This window comes from Cetorhinus maximus, chromosome 29, assembly GCF_964194155.1.
Source record: "Cetorhinus maximus chromosome 29, sCetMax3.hap1.1, whole genome shotgun sequence".
NCBI classification, from domain to species: Eukaryota; Metazoa; Chordata; class Chondrichthyes; order Lamniformes; family Cetorhinidae; genus Cetorhinus; species Cetorhinus maximus.
Window position 1 is genome coordinate 20878355 of NC_135907.1, and position 15029 is coordinate 20893383.

A 15029-nucleotide genomic window follows, 5' to 3' on the forward strand; every position below is an offset into this window, starting at 1 on the left:
AACCAACGGGATCTATGCACAATAGAGTTTCAAGTAAACGGCAATTGTAGATTGTTACTTTTACTTCTTGACTTTTATAGAAGGTACTAGCTTCACCGAAAAACACCTGCCACTTTTGCTGCTTGCGTACTCCACAATACAATGAAACATAAAAACAGGAAATACCGCAAATGCCCGGCAGGTTTAGCAGCGTCTGTGGAGAGAGAAACAGAGTTAAAGCTTCAGGTCAGTGACCTTCGTCAGGACCTGATGAAAGGTCATGGGCCTGAAACGGGTTCTCTCCGCAGAAGCTGCCTCGCTGGCTGAGCATTTCCGGCATTTTCCGACTTTATTTCAGAGCTCCAGCATCCGCAGTGTTTTGCTTTGGTATGCGGTGACAGAACTGTGTTGAAATGTGTCATCACACACATCTGGAGCACAAATGGTTCTTTACGATCCCCAACCCCGCCCCTGTCAAACTCCCCAACATGCACTGAACATTTATTTGTGAAAAGGTGATGCCCCTTCTCAGCTTAACTAAGCCCGTAGCAATTCTCATGGTCAGACAGGGTGGGGGTGTTGGGGGGTGGGGGGGGGGGGAAAGGGGGGAGGGTCACCTGACCACACGTACAACAGCTGCATCACATGCTTGGTACCAGGCCCACCTCTGGAAACAGAAGATCGAACTGGCTATCCTCTGGATTCCAGCGACCTGCCAGAGAAAAAGACAAAAATGCTGCACAGTATGTTTCAGATAATAATTCTCCAAAAAGATAACATCTGTAGGTTAAACACTCCCTGTTCTACAGAATAAGGATCTCTAAAATACAGAAATTAAAAAGTAAACTGCACACAGATCCCAAGGAGGTCATAGTATCTGCATTATGTAAATTTTAGGGTATCACGGAATTGTTACAGCACAGGAGGAGGCCATTCAGCCCCTCGAACCTGTCACACAGGAACAGGAGGCCATTCAGCCCCTCGAGCCTGTCACACAGGAACAAGAGGAGGCCATTCAGCCCCTCGAGCCTGTCACACAGGAACAGGAGGAGGCCATTCAGCCCCTCGAGCCTGTCACACAGGAACAGGAGGAGGCCATTCAGCCCCTCGAGCCTGTCACACGGGAACAGGAGGAGGCCATTCAGCCCCTCGAGCCTGTCACACAGGAACAGGAGGCCATTCAGTCCCTCGAGCCTGTCACACAGGAACAGGAGGAGGCCATTCAGCCCCTTGAGCCTGTCATGCAGGAACAGGAGGAGGCCATTCAGTCCATCTTGTCTGTGCCAGTTCTCGGAATGAGCAAGCTACTTAAGCCAGATGATCAAAAGTTTGGTCAAAGAGGTAGGTTTTAAGGACAGTCTTTTAGAGAGAGGTGTAGGGAGGGAATTTCGGGGCTTATTAGCTCATGTGGCTCGGTTTGAAACTTATTTCAGGGTCAAATATAATACCAAAGCTGTGAACAGCCTGGCTCCGCCTCAGTCAGTTGACAGGGGGTTCGGGGCGGGGTGGGGGGAGGCAGGGAGAGAAGAGATGGAGTTAGTGACAAGGGAACCGAATTTGTGACAGAGCCTGAGACAACGGCTGCAGTCTTCCCGATATTTAATTGAAGGAAAAGAGAATAGCTTCTGTAACACATGGTCCATGTGGTCTCCTGAACTGGTTTCAGTCGCTAACTTGTGATGGTGGGAGAGGAATTCTCCAGAGGCCTTTTTCCCCTATTGGCCCTAGAGTTTTGTCCCTCACTGCTAATAGTATTTTGATTATAAAGATACGCAGGCGACGAGCATTGCTTAATTAAGCACCTAGAACACCTCTGGAGAGAGATTCCGCGGCTACGTTTGTGGCCGGATGTCCCTGGAGAGGGAGCACGCAGTGTCCGCAGGTAGGCTTGAGGCCTTCTGCGACCGGTGAGCGCCGTGCAGGCTGCAGTGCAGCTATTAGCCCCAAAAGCAACACTTTCATCTAATTATGTAAGGTTCCTATAAAATCCTAAAGGGAGAGGCTGATGGGGCACTGGGGGTAGTAGGTAGGAAGCAGACATATGTAATGCTGCATTCTGCAAATAAACCTGTTGCCAAGAAAAGTGTTAGTGCCTAGTTTCATAGTTCACCCACTGGCATTGAACTCAACACTCCCAGGAGATTAATTGGCTTCTGTGGTTCAGGATGGAGGGTGGGGAAAGCAGTGTTGACAGGCGCTCGTCAATTTGGTACAATGTATTTGTGACTTTGCCTTACAAGTTACGCAGCCAGTAAAGTATGAAAAACCAATTAACCAATTCCTGCTGCCATCCTGAGACCTACGAGTAGCTGTTGTGCTGTTGCCTGCGGCGAGCTGTCCTCATTTTCTCAAAGCGTGCCTCCATCTCTTCCAGGACTTTGGGCGTGTATCGCACCACCAATTTCACCGTGCCTTGTGCAGCTTTCAACAACTCCACTGCCTTCTCGTGCTGCTCTCCTTCCACACTCTGAATGCATAGAGGCGAAATGACAAAAAAAAACATTAATATTATTCTCCCTCCTCCACCCCCTATTTTGATGCCCCTTATTTTAACACAGACACACACACACGCACATACACACACAGGAAGTCGTCAGAGAGAGGGACAGGGAGGAGCTGGGAATGGCAGAGGCAAAAAGATGCTTCATAGTCTTTCTATACTAGCTACCAAACAGCCAGTTAAATTATCCTGTAAGAAATAAAAGGGATTTAAACTCATCTGATTTGACTGCATGGCTAGCGAATACTACATTGAGCCCTATGGCTGTGCACACAACCTGCCAACACAAGATGCCTAAACGTGCGGGGATAAATAGAGACAGGACAAAACCCCAGCTCTACTCAGGGTGCACCAGAGAAGAGACTGGCATTACCACCACTGCCAATCCACTCTACCCACTTTACCATAGGCCCCCATTGGCCAAGGGAAGCCACACGACCGTGGTAACCCATCAGAGGAAAAAAAAATCACAAAGGAAGAAGTGAGGTTTACAGTATTCTTTGCGAAGGCTGTAAAACAGAACCATGCCTGTTGTGTGGTCTGTCTAGGAAAATGGCAAAAGGCAATGACGTAGTCTGTTAAAGACCACGCAGGCAGAGCCCAAATAGGCGAATCAAACCCAAGGCTGAACTAGCATCTCTCCGGCCTTTAAGCTGTCATGTGAAGCTCTGGTTAGACCCCCACCTGGCGTAACTGCATTCAGTTCAGAGCAGCACACTTCAGGAAGGAAAAATTAGCCTGGGAGAGGGTGCGGGGCAGATTCACCAGAATGATACCTGGGCTAAAAAAGGTTAAATTATAACGTTCACATAGACTGAACCCTGTATTCCTCAGAGTATTGAAAAATCAAGGGGTGATCAAGTTAAGGTTTTTAAGATGACTAAAGGGTTTGACAGGGGTAGTTAGAGAGAAGCTACTTCCTCTGGTTGGCGGGGGTGGGGGGAATCCTTACGATTAAAGCCAGGCCATTCGGGGTGATGTCGGGAAGCGCTTCTTCACACAAAGGAGGTGGAAATCTTGAATCCTCTCCTCTGAAGAAGCTTTTGTTGCTGGGGCTCCACTGAAATTTTCAAAGTTGGGATCGATATATTTTTGGACTAGTATCTTTTTTGCATTGGTCTCTTTTGTCTCTTTGCTACAACCATTACCCACTCCCTTTGTCTTTTGTACCGTGACATCCCTTGTCAATTAATCTCTCCCACCCTCGATCGCAGACCTTCCCTTTTGATCTCCCCCTTTCAACGGCAAAAAAAAAACCAATTACGTTTCTACCTTAAGTTCTGAAGAAGAGTGATATTTGCCTCAAAACGCTAACCCTCTTTCCCTCTCCACAGATGCTGCCAGATCTGCTGAGTATTTCCAGCATTTTCTGTTTATTTCGGATTTCCAGCATCCGCAGTATTTTGCTTTTATTGATATATTTTTTTGTTGGGTGAGGGTATGAAAAGTCACAAACCAAGGTGGGTAAATACAATTAAGACATAGATCAGCCATGACCTAAGTGAACGGTGGGACAGGCTCAAGGGGCTGAGTGGGCTCTTCCTGTTCCTATGATGGTCAAGTGGATTCTTTGACCAAGAAAGGAAAAACAGGACATTAAACCTATTTGGCCTTTGGCCGCCTCACCTGGTGGCTGTTATCAGTCACATTCATCAATAATAAATACAAGAAGTAAATCTTAACACACTTACCACTCCGTTAACCGAGAGTAACTGATCGCCCCGTTTAAGACCTCCGTGTCTGTCTGCTACTCCTCCAGGAATAATTCGGGATATATAGATTGGGGAATTTTGCTCCTTCCCGCCCATTATATTGAAGCCAAGTCCCTCTTCTGTTTTAGGAAGTTCGACAACTCGAGGGTGTGCGTGCCCCTCACTGGCTGCAAAGGCTGCAACTGTTGCCTAGGATATGGAGAGTGTGAGAGAGAGAGCGAGCGAGAGAGCGAGCGAGCGAGAGAGCGAGCGAGCGAGAGAGCGAGAGAGCGAGCGAGAGAGAGCGAGCGAGAGCGAGCGAGAGAGAGCGAGCGAGAGAGAGCGAGCGAGAGAGAGCGAGCGAGAGAGAGCGAGCGAGAGAGAGCGAGCGAGAGAGAGCGAGCGAGAGAGAGAGAGCGAGCGAGAGAGAGCGAGCGAGAGAGAGCGAGCGAGAGAGAGAGAGCGAGCGAGAGAGAGCGAGCGAGAGAGAGCGAGCGAGAGAGAGCGAGCGAGAGAGAGCGAGCGAGAGAGAGCGAGCGAGAGAGAGCGAGCGAGAGAGAGCGAGAGAGAGAGAGCGAGAGAGAGAGAGCGAGAGAGAGAGAGCGAGCGAGCGAGAGAGAGCGAGAGAGAGAGAGCGAGAGAGAGAGAGCGAGAGAGAGAGAGCGAGAGAGAGCGAGAGAGAGCGAGAGAGAGCGAGAGAGAGAGAGCGAGAGAGAGAGAGCGAGAGAGAGAGAGCGAGAGAGAGAGAGCGAGAGAGAGAGAGCGAGAGAGAGAGAGCGAGAGAGAGAGAGCGAGAGAGAGAGAGCGAGAGAGAGGGAGAGAGCGAGGGAGAGAGCGAGGGAGAGAGCGAGGGAGAGAGCGAGAGAGAGAGAGCGAGAGAGAGAGAGCGAGAGAGAGAAAGCGAGGAAAATAGATTAACTGGCAAAGTTGGGAGCATTTTCTCTGCAAGAAAAGAGTAATTTGCATTCACATAGCACCTTTCAGGAGGTCCCATAGGGCTTTACAGCCAACGAGGTGCTTTTCGAAGCTTAGTCGCTGCTAAAACGCAAGAAACTTGGCTGCTGGGTCCAAATCCTGGAACTCCCCCACCCTGACAGCGCTGTGGGTGTGCCTACACCACATGGACTGCTGCGGTTCAAGAAGGCAGCTTCACCACCACTTTCTCAATGGGCAATAAATGCTGGCCCAGCCAGCGAAGCCCACATCCCGTGAATGAATAAAAAGATAAAGCTTAACATGTGCACAGCAAGATCCCACAAACAGCAATGAGGAAAAGGACCAGATAATTTTTTTTTATATAAGTTTGGTTGAGGGGTACATGCTGACTAGGACACAGGGAAGAACTCACCGGCATTTCTTTAAACAGTGGCTGCACCCTTGGTTTAAGATCTCACATGAGAAACAGCACATCCGACAGTGCAGCACTTGCTCAGTGCTACGTCCCTTTACCCTCTAGGGCCCAAGCTCTGGAATTCCTTTTCCAAACCTCTCTGCCCCTCCGTCTAAATGGCTCTATAACTCTATCCTCCTTCAAACTGCTTCTGAAAATATACCTCTTTGACAAAAATCGCTGTTACTAATCACATCCAGCAATAGCAGAAATAAATTAATCAAATAAACTTTAGCCCCCCCCAACCACTCATTAACACAGAAGTTGGTCCCAGTGTTTAAGCGATCTCTGTCTGTCCGCCACACCTCTGGGTATAACCTGGAATGGATAGATGGGGGTTCCTTCCTGTCTGGCAATGCTCATCTGATATTGCAATGAGCTGCTAAACGAACCCCATAGTAACCCCCTCCGTTAACATTTACCAGCATTACCATCAATGAATCCCCCACCATCAACATCCTGGGGGATTACCGCGAACTGAACCACCAGAATGCAACAATTAGGAGCAGGAGTAGGCCATTCAGCCCCTCCCACTCTGCCCACCCATTCGATAAGATCATGGCTGATCTGACTGTGGCCTCAACTCCATTTTCCCGCCTGCCCCACCCCCTCCCGCCCATAACACTCGACTCCCTTGTCGATAAAAAAAATGTCTAACTCAGCCTTGAATATATTCAATGATGCAGCCTCCATTGCTCTCTGGGGAGGAGAATTCCACAGAATAATGCCCCTCTGGGAGAAAACAATTCTCATCTTGGTCTTAAATGGGAGACCTCTAATTTTGCAACCTAGTGCTAGAGTTCACGGGAAACACCTTCTCAGCATCCAACCTATCAAATCCCTCAGGTTGTTAAATGTTTCAATAAGATAACACATCTGGACCAGCCATATAAATACTGTGCCTACAAGAGCAGGTCAGATGCTGGACATTCTGAGGTGAGTAACTCACCTTCTGACTCCCCAAAGCCTGTCCACCATCTACAAGGCACAAGTCAGGAGTGTGATGGGATACTCTCCACTTGCCTGGATGAGTGCAGCTCCAACAACACTCAAGAAGCTCGCCAAAGTAACCCGCTAGATTGGCACCCCATTCACCACCGACACACAGTGACAGCAGTGTGTGCCATATACAAGATAAACCATAACAGCTTGCCAAGGCTCCTTCGACAGCACCTTCCAAACCCACAACCTTCAACCTCTAAAGGGACAAGGGCAGCAGATGCACAGGAACAGCACCACCTGCCAGATTCCCTCCAGGTCACTCAGCATCCTGACTTGGAACCGTATCGCTGCCTCATTCCTTCACTATCACTGGATCAAAAAGCTGGAACTCCCGCCTCTAAACAGCACCGTGGGTGTCCCTATACCAGATGGGCTGCAGCGGTTCAAGAAGTCAGCTCACCATCACTTTCTCGAGGGCAATTAGGGATGGGCAACGAGTGCTGGCCTAGCCAGCAACACCCACACCCGAAGAATGAATAATTAATTTTTAAAAAATCGACTGGAGATTATTTCTACCGGTACGAGAATCTAAAGCAAGAAGGTAGAACCTTAAAATTTTAGTCTGGCCATTAAGGAGTAATTTCAAGAAGCACTTCTTAATAATATTGGAAATATTGGAAATCTGGAACTCTCTCCCCCAGAAATCTGTTATGGCTGAGAGTCAGTGGAAAATTTCAAACCTGAGACTGATAAGATTTTGTTAAGGTAAGGTTAAGTGATTTGGAACTCAGGCAGGTAAATTGAGTTAAAGTGCATATCAGCCATGATCTGATTGAATGGTGGGCGTGGCTCGAGTGCCCTGTCCTGTCCCTATGGGCTCAGGTTCGCTAGTACCTTGCTGCTTGCGCTCAGGGAGGGTTTGTGTCATGGACCGGAGCAAGCCGCTACGACCTGGATTCACCAGGTTGCGTGTACCTTGGCTGTTGCATGCGCTCTGATCTCAGGGCTGCCACTGATGTCGAGGGTCTCGTAAAGTTGCTCATACACCTGGAATGAGAAACAGATGATCCATTATTTGGATTCGCACCGCTCTGCGCTTAGCCAAAGGACAACGTCTGTTGAAGTGACAAACTCACAGGACGACAGAGATGTCACCAGGGAAAATTTCCAAAGTCCCCCCTGTTGATGGTAAACCTCCCCCACTTCATCCCGAATTCGACAGCGGCAACTACTAAAATCCACTCTTGCAGACACAAACCCCCTTGGTACGTTTGTGACATGCCGGGAGTTCTACGCAGTGTCTCCAAGTCTGTGCTTCCCAGTATACCAGGGAACATAGCAGCCTCTGCATTGAAGTACTCCCACATCACCCTGTCTCGTTACGGAACAGCACTGTGCTCTCAAAAATTAGTGGAATAGACTAATAACTATAATCATCCTCAATACAAAAGGCAGCCACTGGTGGATTACAATCTAATGCCGTCAAATCTCTCGTGGCATCTTCATGGTGTAATTATACCAACAGGACTGTTAATCAAGTGTGGCGGGAAGCATATTAAGGGAAGTAGACATCGCACTTACATGCCAGACTTTTACAAGTATTAAGAGCTGATGTCCCATGGATTTTCACGCACAGCCAAGATCCAATGAGGGTTTCAGGTCAGACGAGGTTAGAATTGGAACAAAATATGCGGACATTTTACTGAATGTCCTTATATGTCAATTTTTCTCGTTACACGTTTCTACGTCCACGTTTATAACAGAAACTACGGCACATATCTGAACGCGTCAGATGTGTAATTGCACCTGGCCAGCAGTGATGGTCCTGCAGCATCGCCACTGGCTGGAAGGTGTAATTACAGCATGACGTTTACATAGGCAGTTCCCATTACAAATGGGGGTGCAGGAATTTATCATGGAAAATGCTGACATAGACGCATGACACAAATTCGAGAACAGACAGTAATATTCTGCAGGCAGAACAGCATGCAGGGGAAGGTATTACTGGTTGATCTCCATTGATACTGTAAATGGGACATAAAGACCAAGTATATTCTTCAGGCTAAGCTTGGAGGGGATGTCTCTGTCTCACATGTTGGGGGGCTGAGGCGCTAGAAGACACAAACCTGGGACACAACAACAGCACCACTGATATAAATGAGGACTTATGAGGACTCGAAACGTCAACTTTGTTCTTCTCCGCCGATGCTGCCAGACCTGCTGAGTTTTTCCAGGTATTTCTGTTCTTGTTTTGAACAGCACCACTGACGTGAGCGCAGGTGTGAACATCAGAATTGACAGACTTTAAAAAATATATTTCTAGATCTTTAGATAGATAGCTAATTCAGGTAAGTTACAAAGTATTTACAGCAGAAAAAGGCCAATTGGATCAACTGGTCTGTGCTGGCTGTTTATGCTCCGCACAAGCCTTATCCCCCCACCCCACACACTCCCTCCACTGCACCCCACACACCTCTAGTTATCTCACCCTATTCCTCTCTCCCTCATGTGTTTACCCAGCTTTGCCTTAAACGCATCGATGTTATTCACCTCAACCACTCTGCGCAGCAGCGAGTTTCTCATTCTCACTGCTCTCTAGGTATAATTTTAAATTTTCAGAAAGTTTAAAATCCGTGTTAACCAGATGCCGGAACGAAACTAGCAAACAAGCTTCTTTCCTTCAAAGGCTGGCGCATGCAGAAAGGGCCACAAAACGCAATCCATTACCGACAGTGAGCTTTAGGAGTGCAGGGCTTTAGGGAGCAAAGTCAGTCACTGACTGGGCACCGACCTCTCGGATGGCAGAGCAGAACTTGCTCTGAAGAACTCGCTGCAGCGTCTGCAGCTTCTGTGGTGGAACATTGCCACTCCTCTGTAGCTTCTCCAACAGTTCGATCGCTCTGGCAACATCTGGAACACACAAAGCAGGAATCGAGAATCATTCAGCTTTGCAGACAGTGCTCAGGCATGAGGCGTTGGGTCCCTTTCCCTTTAGGCAAGAGTTCTCAGGTTTCTCCCCTCCACCACCCCCCGCCCGCAGTAAGTGGCCTGGGGTCCCTTGCCTCACTCCCAGCAGCTCCTAAATATATCAGTGCCAGCTTGCCCTCCCTTTTAGGTGGATGTAAAAGGTTTCACGGCACTAAAAGATTGAGGGATTCTCTCTGAGGGTCCTAGCCAATATTTATCATTCAATTAATATCACTAGAACCTGTTTTTTTTTTAAATCAGACTACTGTTTGTGGGAGTTTGCAGTGCTCAAATTAGTTGTAAAGCACTTTTGGGTCACCCAAGGCTGTGAAAGTCACTATAGAAATACAGGTTGCTTGCTGCTGGAATGTTACCCAGCCCAAACTTTTGATCCACGATTTTGGCTCAATGGCAGGATCGGTGTGCTTGCAGATAAGTATTGCGCTGTTCCCCGATGGCCCCCCTCACAGGTTTGCCAATGCACACCCTCCCCCCGCTCTCCCAGGTTTGCCAATGCACACCCTCCCCCCACTCTCACAGGTTTGCCAATGCACACCCTCCCCCCACTCTCACAGGTTTGCCAATGCACACCCTCACCCATTCTCTCAGGTTTGCCAATGCACACCCTCCCCCGCTCTCTCAGGTTTGCCAATGCACACCCTCCCCCGCTCTCTCAGGTTTGCCAATGCACACCCTCTCCCGCTCACAGGTTTGCCAATGCACACCCTCCCCCATTCTCTCAGGTTTGCCAATGCACACCCTCCCCCGCTCACAGGTTTGCCAGCACCGCCCCCCCAGTTGTATAGTCCACCATCCCAAATTTTCCCTTCACTTTACCCCCCCGCCCCAGTTGGTCACCCTGGTGGACAGTGAGTTGCGTAAAAAAGTTTTTCATACCCCCCCCCAACCCCAACACCTCTTGCCAAAAATCTTAAAATGGTTTCCCCTTGTCCTTGTACCATGAGTTAATGGGAACAACTTTTCTTTATCTACCTTACTTATTCTAAACCTCTTCCTCCTACAGCTTCCAACTTGATAGTCGCCCAACCTCGGACGGCCCGCTTCTACCTCCTATCCAAAATCCACAAACAGGACTGTCCTGGCAGACCGATCGTGTCAGCCTGTTCCTGCCCCACGGAACTCATTTCTCGTTATCTTGACTCCATTCTCTCTCCCCTTGTCCAGTCCCTTCCCACCTACATCCGTGATTCCTCTGACACCTTACGTCACATCAACAATTTCCAGTTCCCTGGCCCCAACCGCTTCCTCTTCACCATGGATGTCCAATCCCTCTACACCTCCATCCCCCACCAGGGTGGTCTGAGGGCCCTTAGCTTCTTCCTTGAACAGAGGCTCCAACAATCCCCATCCACCACTACTCTCCTCCGTCTGGCTGAACTTGTTCTCACACTGAACAATTTCTCCTTTAACTCCTCTCACTTGCTCCAAATAAAAGGTGTGGCTATGGGTACCCGCATGGGCCCCAGCTATGCCTGTCTCTTTATGGGGTATGTGGAACATTCCTTGTTCCAGTCCTACTCCGGCCCCCTCCCACAACTCTTTCTCCGGTACATCGATGATTACTTCGGTGCTGCTTCATGCTCTCGTCGGGACCTGGAAAAATTTATTAATTTTGCTTCCAATCTCCACCCCTCCATCATTTTCACATGGTCCATCTCTGACACTTCTCTTCCCTTCCTTGACCTCTCTGTCTCAATTTCTGATGATAGACTGTCCACCAATATCCATTACAAGCCCACCGACTCCCACAGTTACCTCGACTACAGCTCCTCACACCCCGCTTCCTGTAAGGACTCCATCCCATTCTCTCAGTTCCTTCGCCTCCGTCGCATCTGTTCTGATGACGCTACCTTCGAAAACAGCTCCTCTGACATGTCCTCCTTCTTCCTTAACCGAGGTTTTCCACCCACGGTCGTTGACAGGGCCCTCAACCGTGTCCGGCTCATATCCCGCGCATCCTCCCTCACGCCTTCTCCTCCTTCCCAGAAACATGATAGGGTCCCCCTTGTCCTCACTTATCACCCCACCAGCCTCCGCATTCAAAGGATCATCCTCCGCCATTTCCGCCAACTCCAGCATGATGCCACCACCAAACACATCTTCCCTTCACCCCCCCTGACGGCATTCCGTAGGGATCGTTCCCTCCAGGACACCCTGGTCCACTCCTCCATCACCCCCTACTCCTCAACCCCCACCTATGGCACCTCCCCATGCCCACGCAGAAGATGCAACACCTGCCCCTTCACTTCCTCTCTCCTCACCGTCCAAGGGCCCAAACACTCCTTTCAAGTGAAGCAGCATTTCACTTGCATTTCCCCTAACTTAGTCTACTGCATTCGTTGCTCCCAATGCGGTCTCCTCTACATTGGAGAGACCAAACGCAAACTGGGCGACCGCTTTGCAGAACACCTGTGGTCTGTCCGCAAGAAAGACCCAAACCTCCCTGTCGCTTGCCATTTTAACACTCCACCCTGTTCTCTTGCCCACATGTCTGTCCTTGGCTTGCTGCATTGTTCCAGTGAAGCCCAACGCAAACCGGAGGAACAGCACCTCATCTTCCGACTAGGCACTTTACAGCCTTCCGGGCTGAATATTGAATTCAACAACTTTAGATCTTAAACTCCCCCTCCCCCCATCCCCACCCCGTTTCTCCCCCCTCCCTTTTTTTTCAATAATTTATATAGATTCTTCTTTTCCCACCTATTTCCATTATTTTTAAATCTAAAACTAAAACTTTGTTAGTCTTTCCACCCCACCCCCACTAGAGCTGTACCTTGAGTGTCCTGCCATCCATTCTTAATTAGCACTTTTTCTTAGATAATATCACCACCTTCAACACCTCTTTGTTCCTTTTGTCTGTGACATCTTTTGATTATCTGCTCCTATCACTGCTTGCTTGTCCCTACAATCACCACACCCTCAACTTCTCTCCCCACGCCCTCCACCTTAAACCAGCTTATATTTCACCCCTCTCCTAACTTTACTTCAGTTCTGCCGAAGGGTCATGAAGACTCGAAACATCGACTCTTTTCTTCTCCACCGATGCTGCCAGACCTGCTGAGTTTTTCCAGGTAATTCTATTTTTGTTTTTTATTCTAACCCAACCCTTCCCTCAGGTGCTGCACTGAAACATCAGCCCAGGGGCTGGGTGAAGCCCCCCTCAGCAATGTTCCTCATTGTGCCCGCCCCTTCTCCTCCTATTGGATACCCTCCTTATGAATATTAATAAAAGGCTTCTCTCCATTGGCCCCTCCCGCTGTCCATCACTTCCCATTGGTCCCCTCCCGCTGTCCATCACTTCCCATTGGTCCCCTCCCGCTGTCCATCACTTCCCATTGGTCCCACCCGCTGTCCATCACTTCTCATTGGTCCCGCCCGCTGTCCGTCACTTCCCATTGGTCCCTCGGGCTGTCAATCACGGGGCGGCCCTCTCCGATTGGCCGGCCAGATAGCGGTCTCCTCGTCGACGGATTAAATAAGGACGATCCACAATAAAAATAAAGGCCGGCGAACAAGCGCAAAGTCCGCCCTTGGCAGCCGCCCGACGAACCGGGAGCGGCCAGCGCCGATTGGGGACGAGCCGCGGCCGCTGTTCCGCTCACCTCTCTCCAGCGACAGGGACTCGGCCAACGCCGCCATGGTGAAGCCGGTAATCACCTGACCGGCAACCATGGAGGGGCACGTGACCGCCCCTAGCAACGCCGTGGCGCCGCGCACCGAGGGGGCGGGGCCAGGGGGCGGGGCCGCCCACCTGCAATGACCGCCTTCAGCCGCAGGGGCCGCTGCCACCTGGGTTGGGACCTGGATCTATCCCACGGCCATTCATTGCTCCTGAACTCAACCATCAAGGGGGTTGTCCTATGATGAGAGGCTTGAGTAAATTGGGCTTAAGAAGTTAGAACCAGAGAAAAGCTACAGCGCAGAAGGAGGCCGTTCGGCCCATCTTGTCCATGCCAGCCCGAGGACACCCTTTCTAATCCCACCTTCCTGCACCAGTTGAGAAGGATGGGAGACGGTCCCATTGAAACGGAAGGTTGTGAAGGGGCTCGACAGGGAGGGATCGTTTCCGCTGGTCGGACAGTCGAAAGCACTGGGGGTAGGGTCTCAGGGTAAGGGCTGATCATTTAGGACTGAGGTGAGGAAAAATAGCTTCACTCAAAGGGGCTGCGAATCTTTGGAATTCCCTACCCCAGAGGATTGCGGGTGCTTCATCGTTGAACACGTTTAAGGCTGGGATGGACAGATTTTTGGTCCCTCGGGGAATTAAGGGATGTGGGGAGCGAGCAGGAAAATGGACTTGCAGCCCATGATCAGCCACGGCTGTGTTGAACGGCGGAACAGGCTCGATAGGCTGTGCGGTCGACTCCTGCTCCTATTTATTTGTGCTCCTGTGTCTGGTGCTGTAAAGATTCTACAATTCCATTCTATTCTGTGACTTCTTCAGAACTCGAGGACTGACAGCATCTGTGGAGAGAGAAACAGTTAATGTTTTGATGGGGAGAGAGGGCGAGGGAGTGGCAGCATGTGAATTGCTCCTTAGGAGAGCCTGCATGGACATGATGGGCCAAATGGCCTTGTTCTGTGGCATAAAAGTTCGATGATTCTATTCTTTTCAGAACTCGGGTTCCGAAGCAGAGTCATGTTGGACTCGGAACATTAACTCTGCTTCTCTCTCCACAGACGCTGCCAGACTTGTTGAGTTTTCCAGCACTTTCTGTTTTTATTTCAGATTTCACAGCATCTGCAGAATTTGGCTTTTTTAATGTTGCCGAAGCTTTTTGGCTTGCGCTCGTCAGGACAAATGCAAGAATGCAAAATTTCAAGTGATCGCAGCAATTTATATCACGAGAGAAATGGATGCTGATTGACTGTTTCCAAGTTGACTCTGATTGGCCATGATGTTGCTATGGAGAAGGCATTAGGGAACTATAGGCTCCCCAAGCTCCTGGGTAATTGCAGAGAACGGTTCCCTGTGTTTGAATGTATGTCACTTCTAGCAAGTATAAATGAGCCACATTATGAGCTCAACTGATTATATGAAGTTGTTTGTTAGTGTAGTTATTAGCGCACTCAGGATTGTTCAGCAAGTGCTGCCCAATCACGGAAACACATCTAATAGTAGATGTTTTATTTTCAGCTTTGGCAAGCATGGACTGTTTGAGTACAGTCTGTATTCTGCCTGATGAGTGCAAGACAAAAAACTTTGGCAACTTATCTCTCTTTTTAAAACTAGAAACCACTTGTATCGTAAAAAAGGTTTTGTGACGCAGTGATTAGCCAGAAGCTCCAGGTTCAAGTCCCACTCCAGGACTTGATGGCCACAGAAGGTACGTTCATAATGTGGCCAAACAGGTTGAGTATTGACTTGTAAATGCTTCCAACATACGCCAATGGGTGAAAGAGCGAGAGAGACTCTTGGTCAGCCATGCTTGATATGGAGTGGCCTGCCTCAAGCTATGGCCTCAGGTTTCAGGCTAGTGATCTATTCCAGGGAAAAACAAGTTAAATAAACGTGTGCTTCATCTGCCTCACGCATCTC

At 49.3% G+C, this 15029-nt stretch overlaps 1 protein-coding gene across 3 annotated transcripts; it reads right to left on the bottom strand.

The window, feature by feature from the left end:
* Positions 1-582: 582 nt before the first annotated feature.
* Positions 583-13136, bottom strand: lin7b (lin-7 homolog B (C. elegans)). 3 transcript variants are annotated; one of them, XM_078531982.1, is made up of 6 exons: positions 13093-13136; positions 9294-9412; positions 7478-7549; positions 4171-4380; positions 2283-2446; positions 583-691 (listed from the first exon to the last, which is right to left on the bottom strand). In XM_078531982.1, the coding sequence occupies exons 1-6, from the start codon at positions 13127-13129 to the stop codon at positions 670-672; spliced, it is 624 nt and encodes a 207-aa protein (XP_078388108.1). In that variant the 5' UTR covers positions 13130-13136; the 3' UTR covers positions 583-669. The 3 variants fall into 3 exon arrangements, with proteins under 3 accessions (XP_078388108.1, XP_078388110.1, XP_078388109.1); XM_078531984.1 differs by lacking the exon at positions 4171-4380; XM_078531983.1 differs by lacking the exons at positions 9294-9412; positions 13093-13136 and adding an exon at positions 9053-9202.
* Positions 13137-15029: the final 1893 nt, after the last annotated feature.

Excerpts from the sequence above, each read along its gene's own strand:
- lin7b (XM_078531982.1), bottom strand. The coding sequence starts at position 13,129 with ATGGCGGCGTTGGCCGAGTCCCTGTCGCTGGAGAGAG. Across the intron at positions 9,413-13,092 it reads GTCCCTGTCGCTGGAGAGAG|ATGTTGCCAGAGCGATCGAA; the intron begins GTGAGCGGAACA and ends TGTGTGTTCCAG. Across the intron at positions 692-2,282 it reads CAACAGCACAACAGCTACTC|GTCGCTGGAATCCAGAGGAT; the intron begins GTAGGTCTCAGG and ends TTTCTCTGGCAG.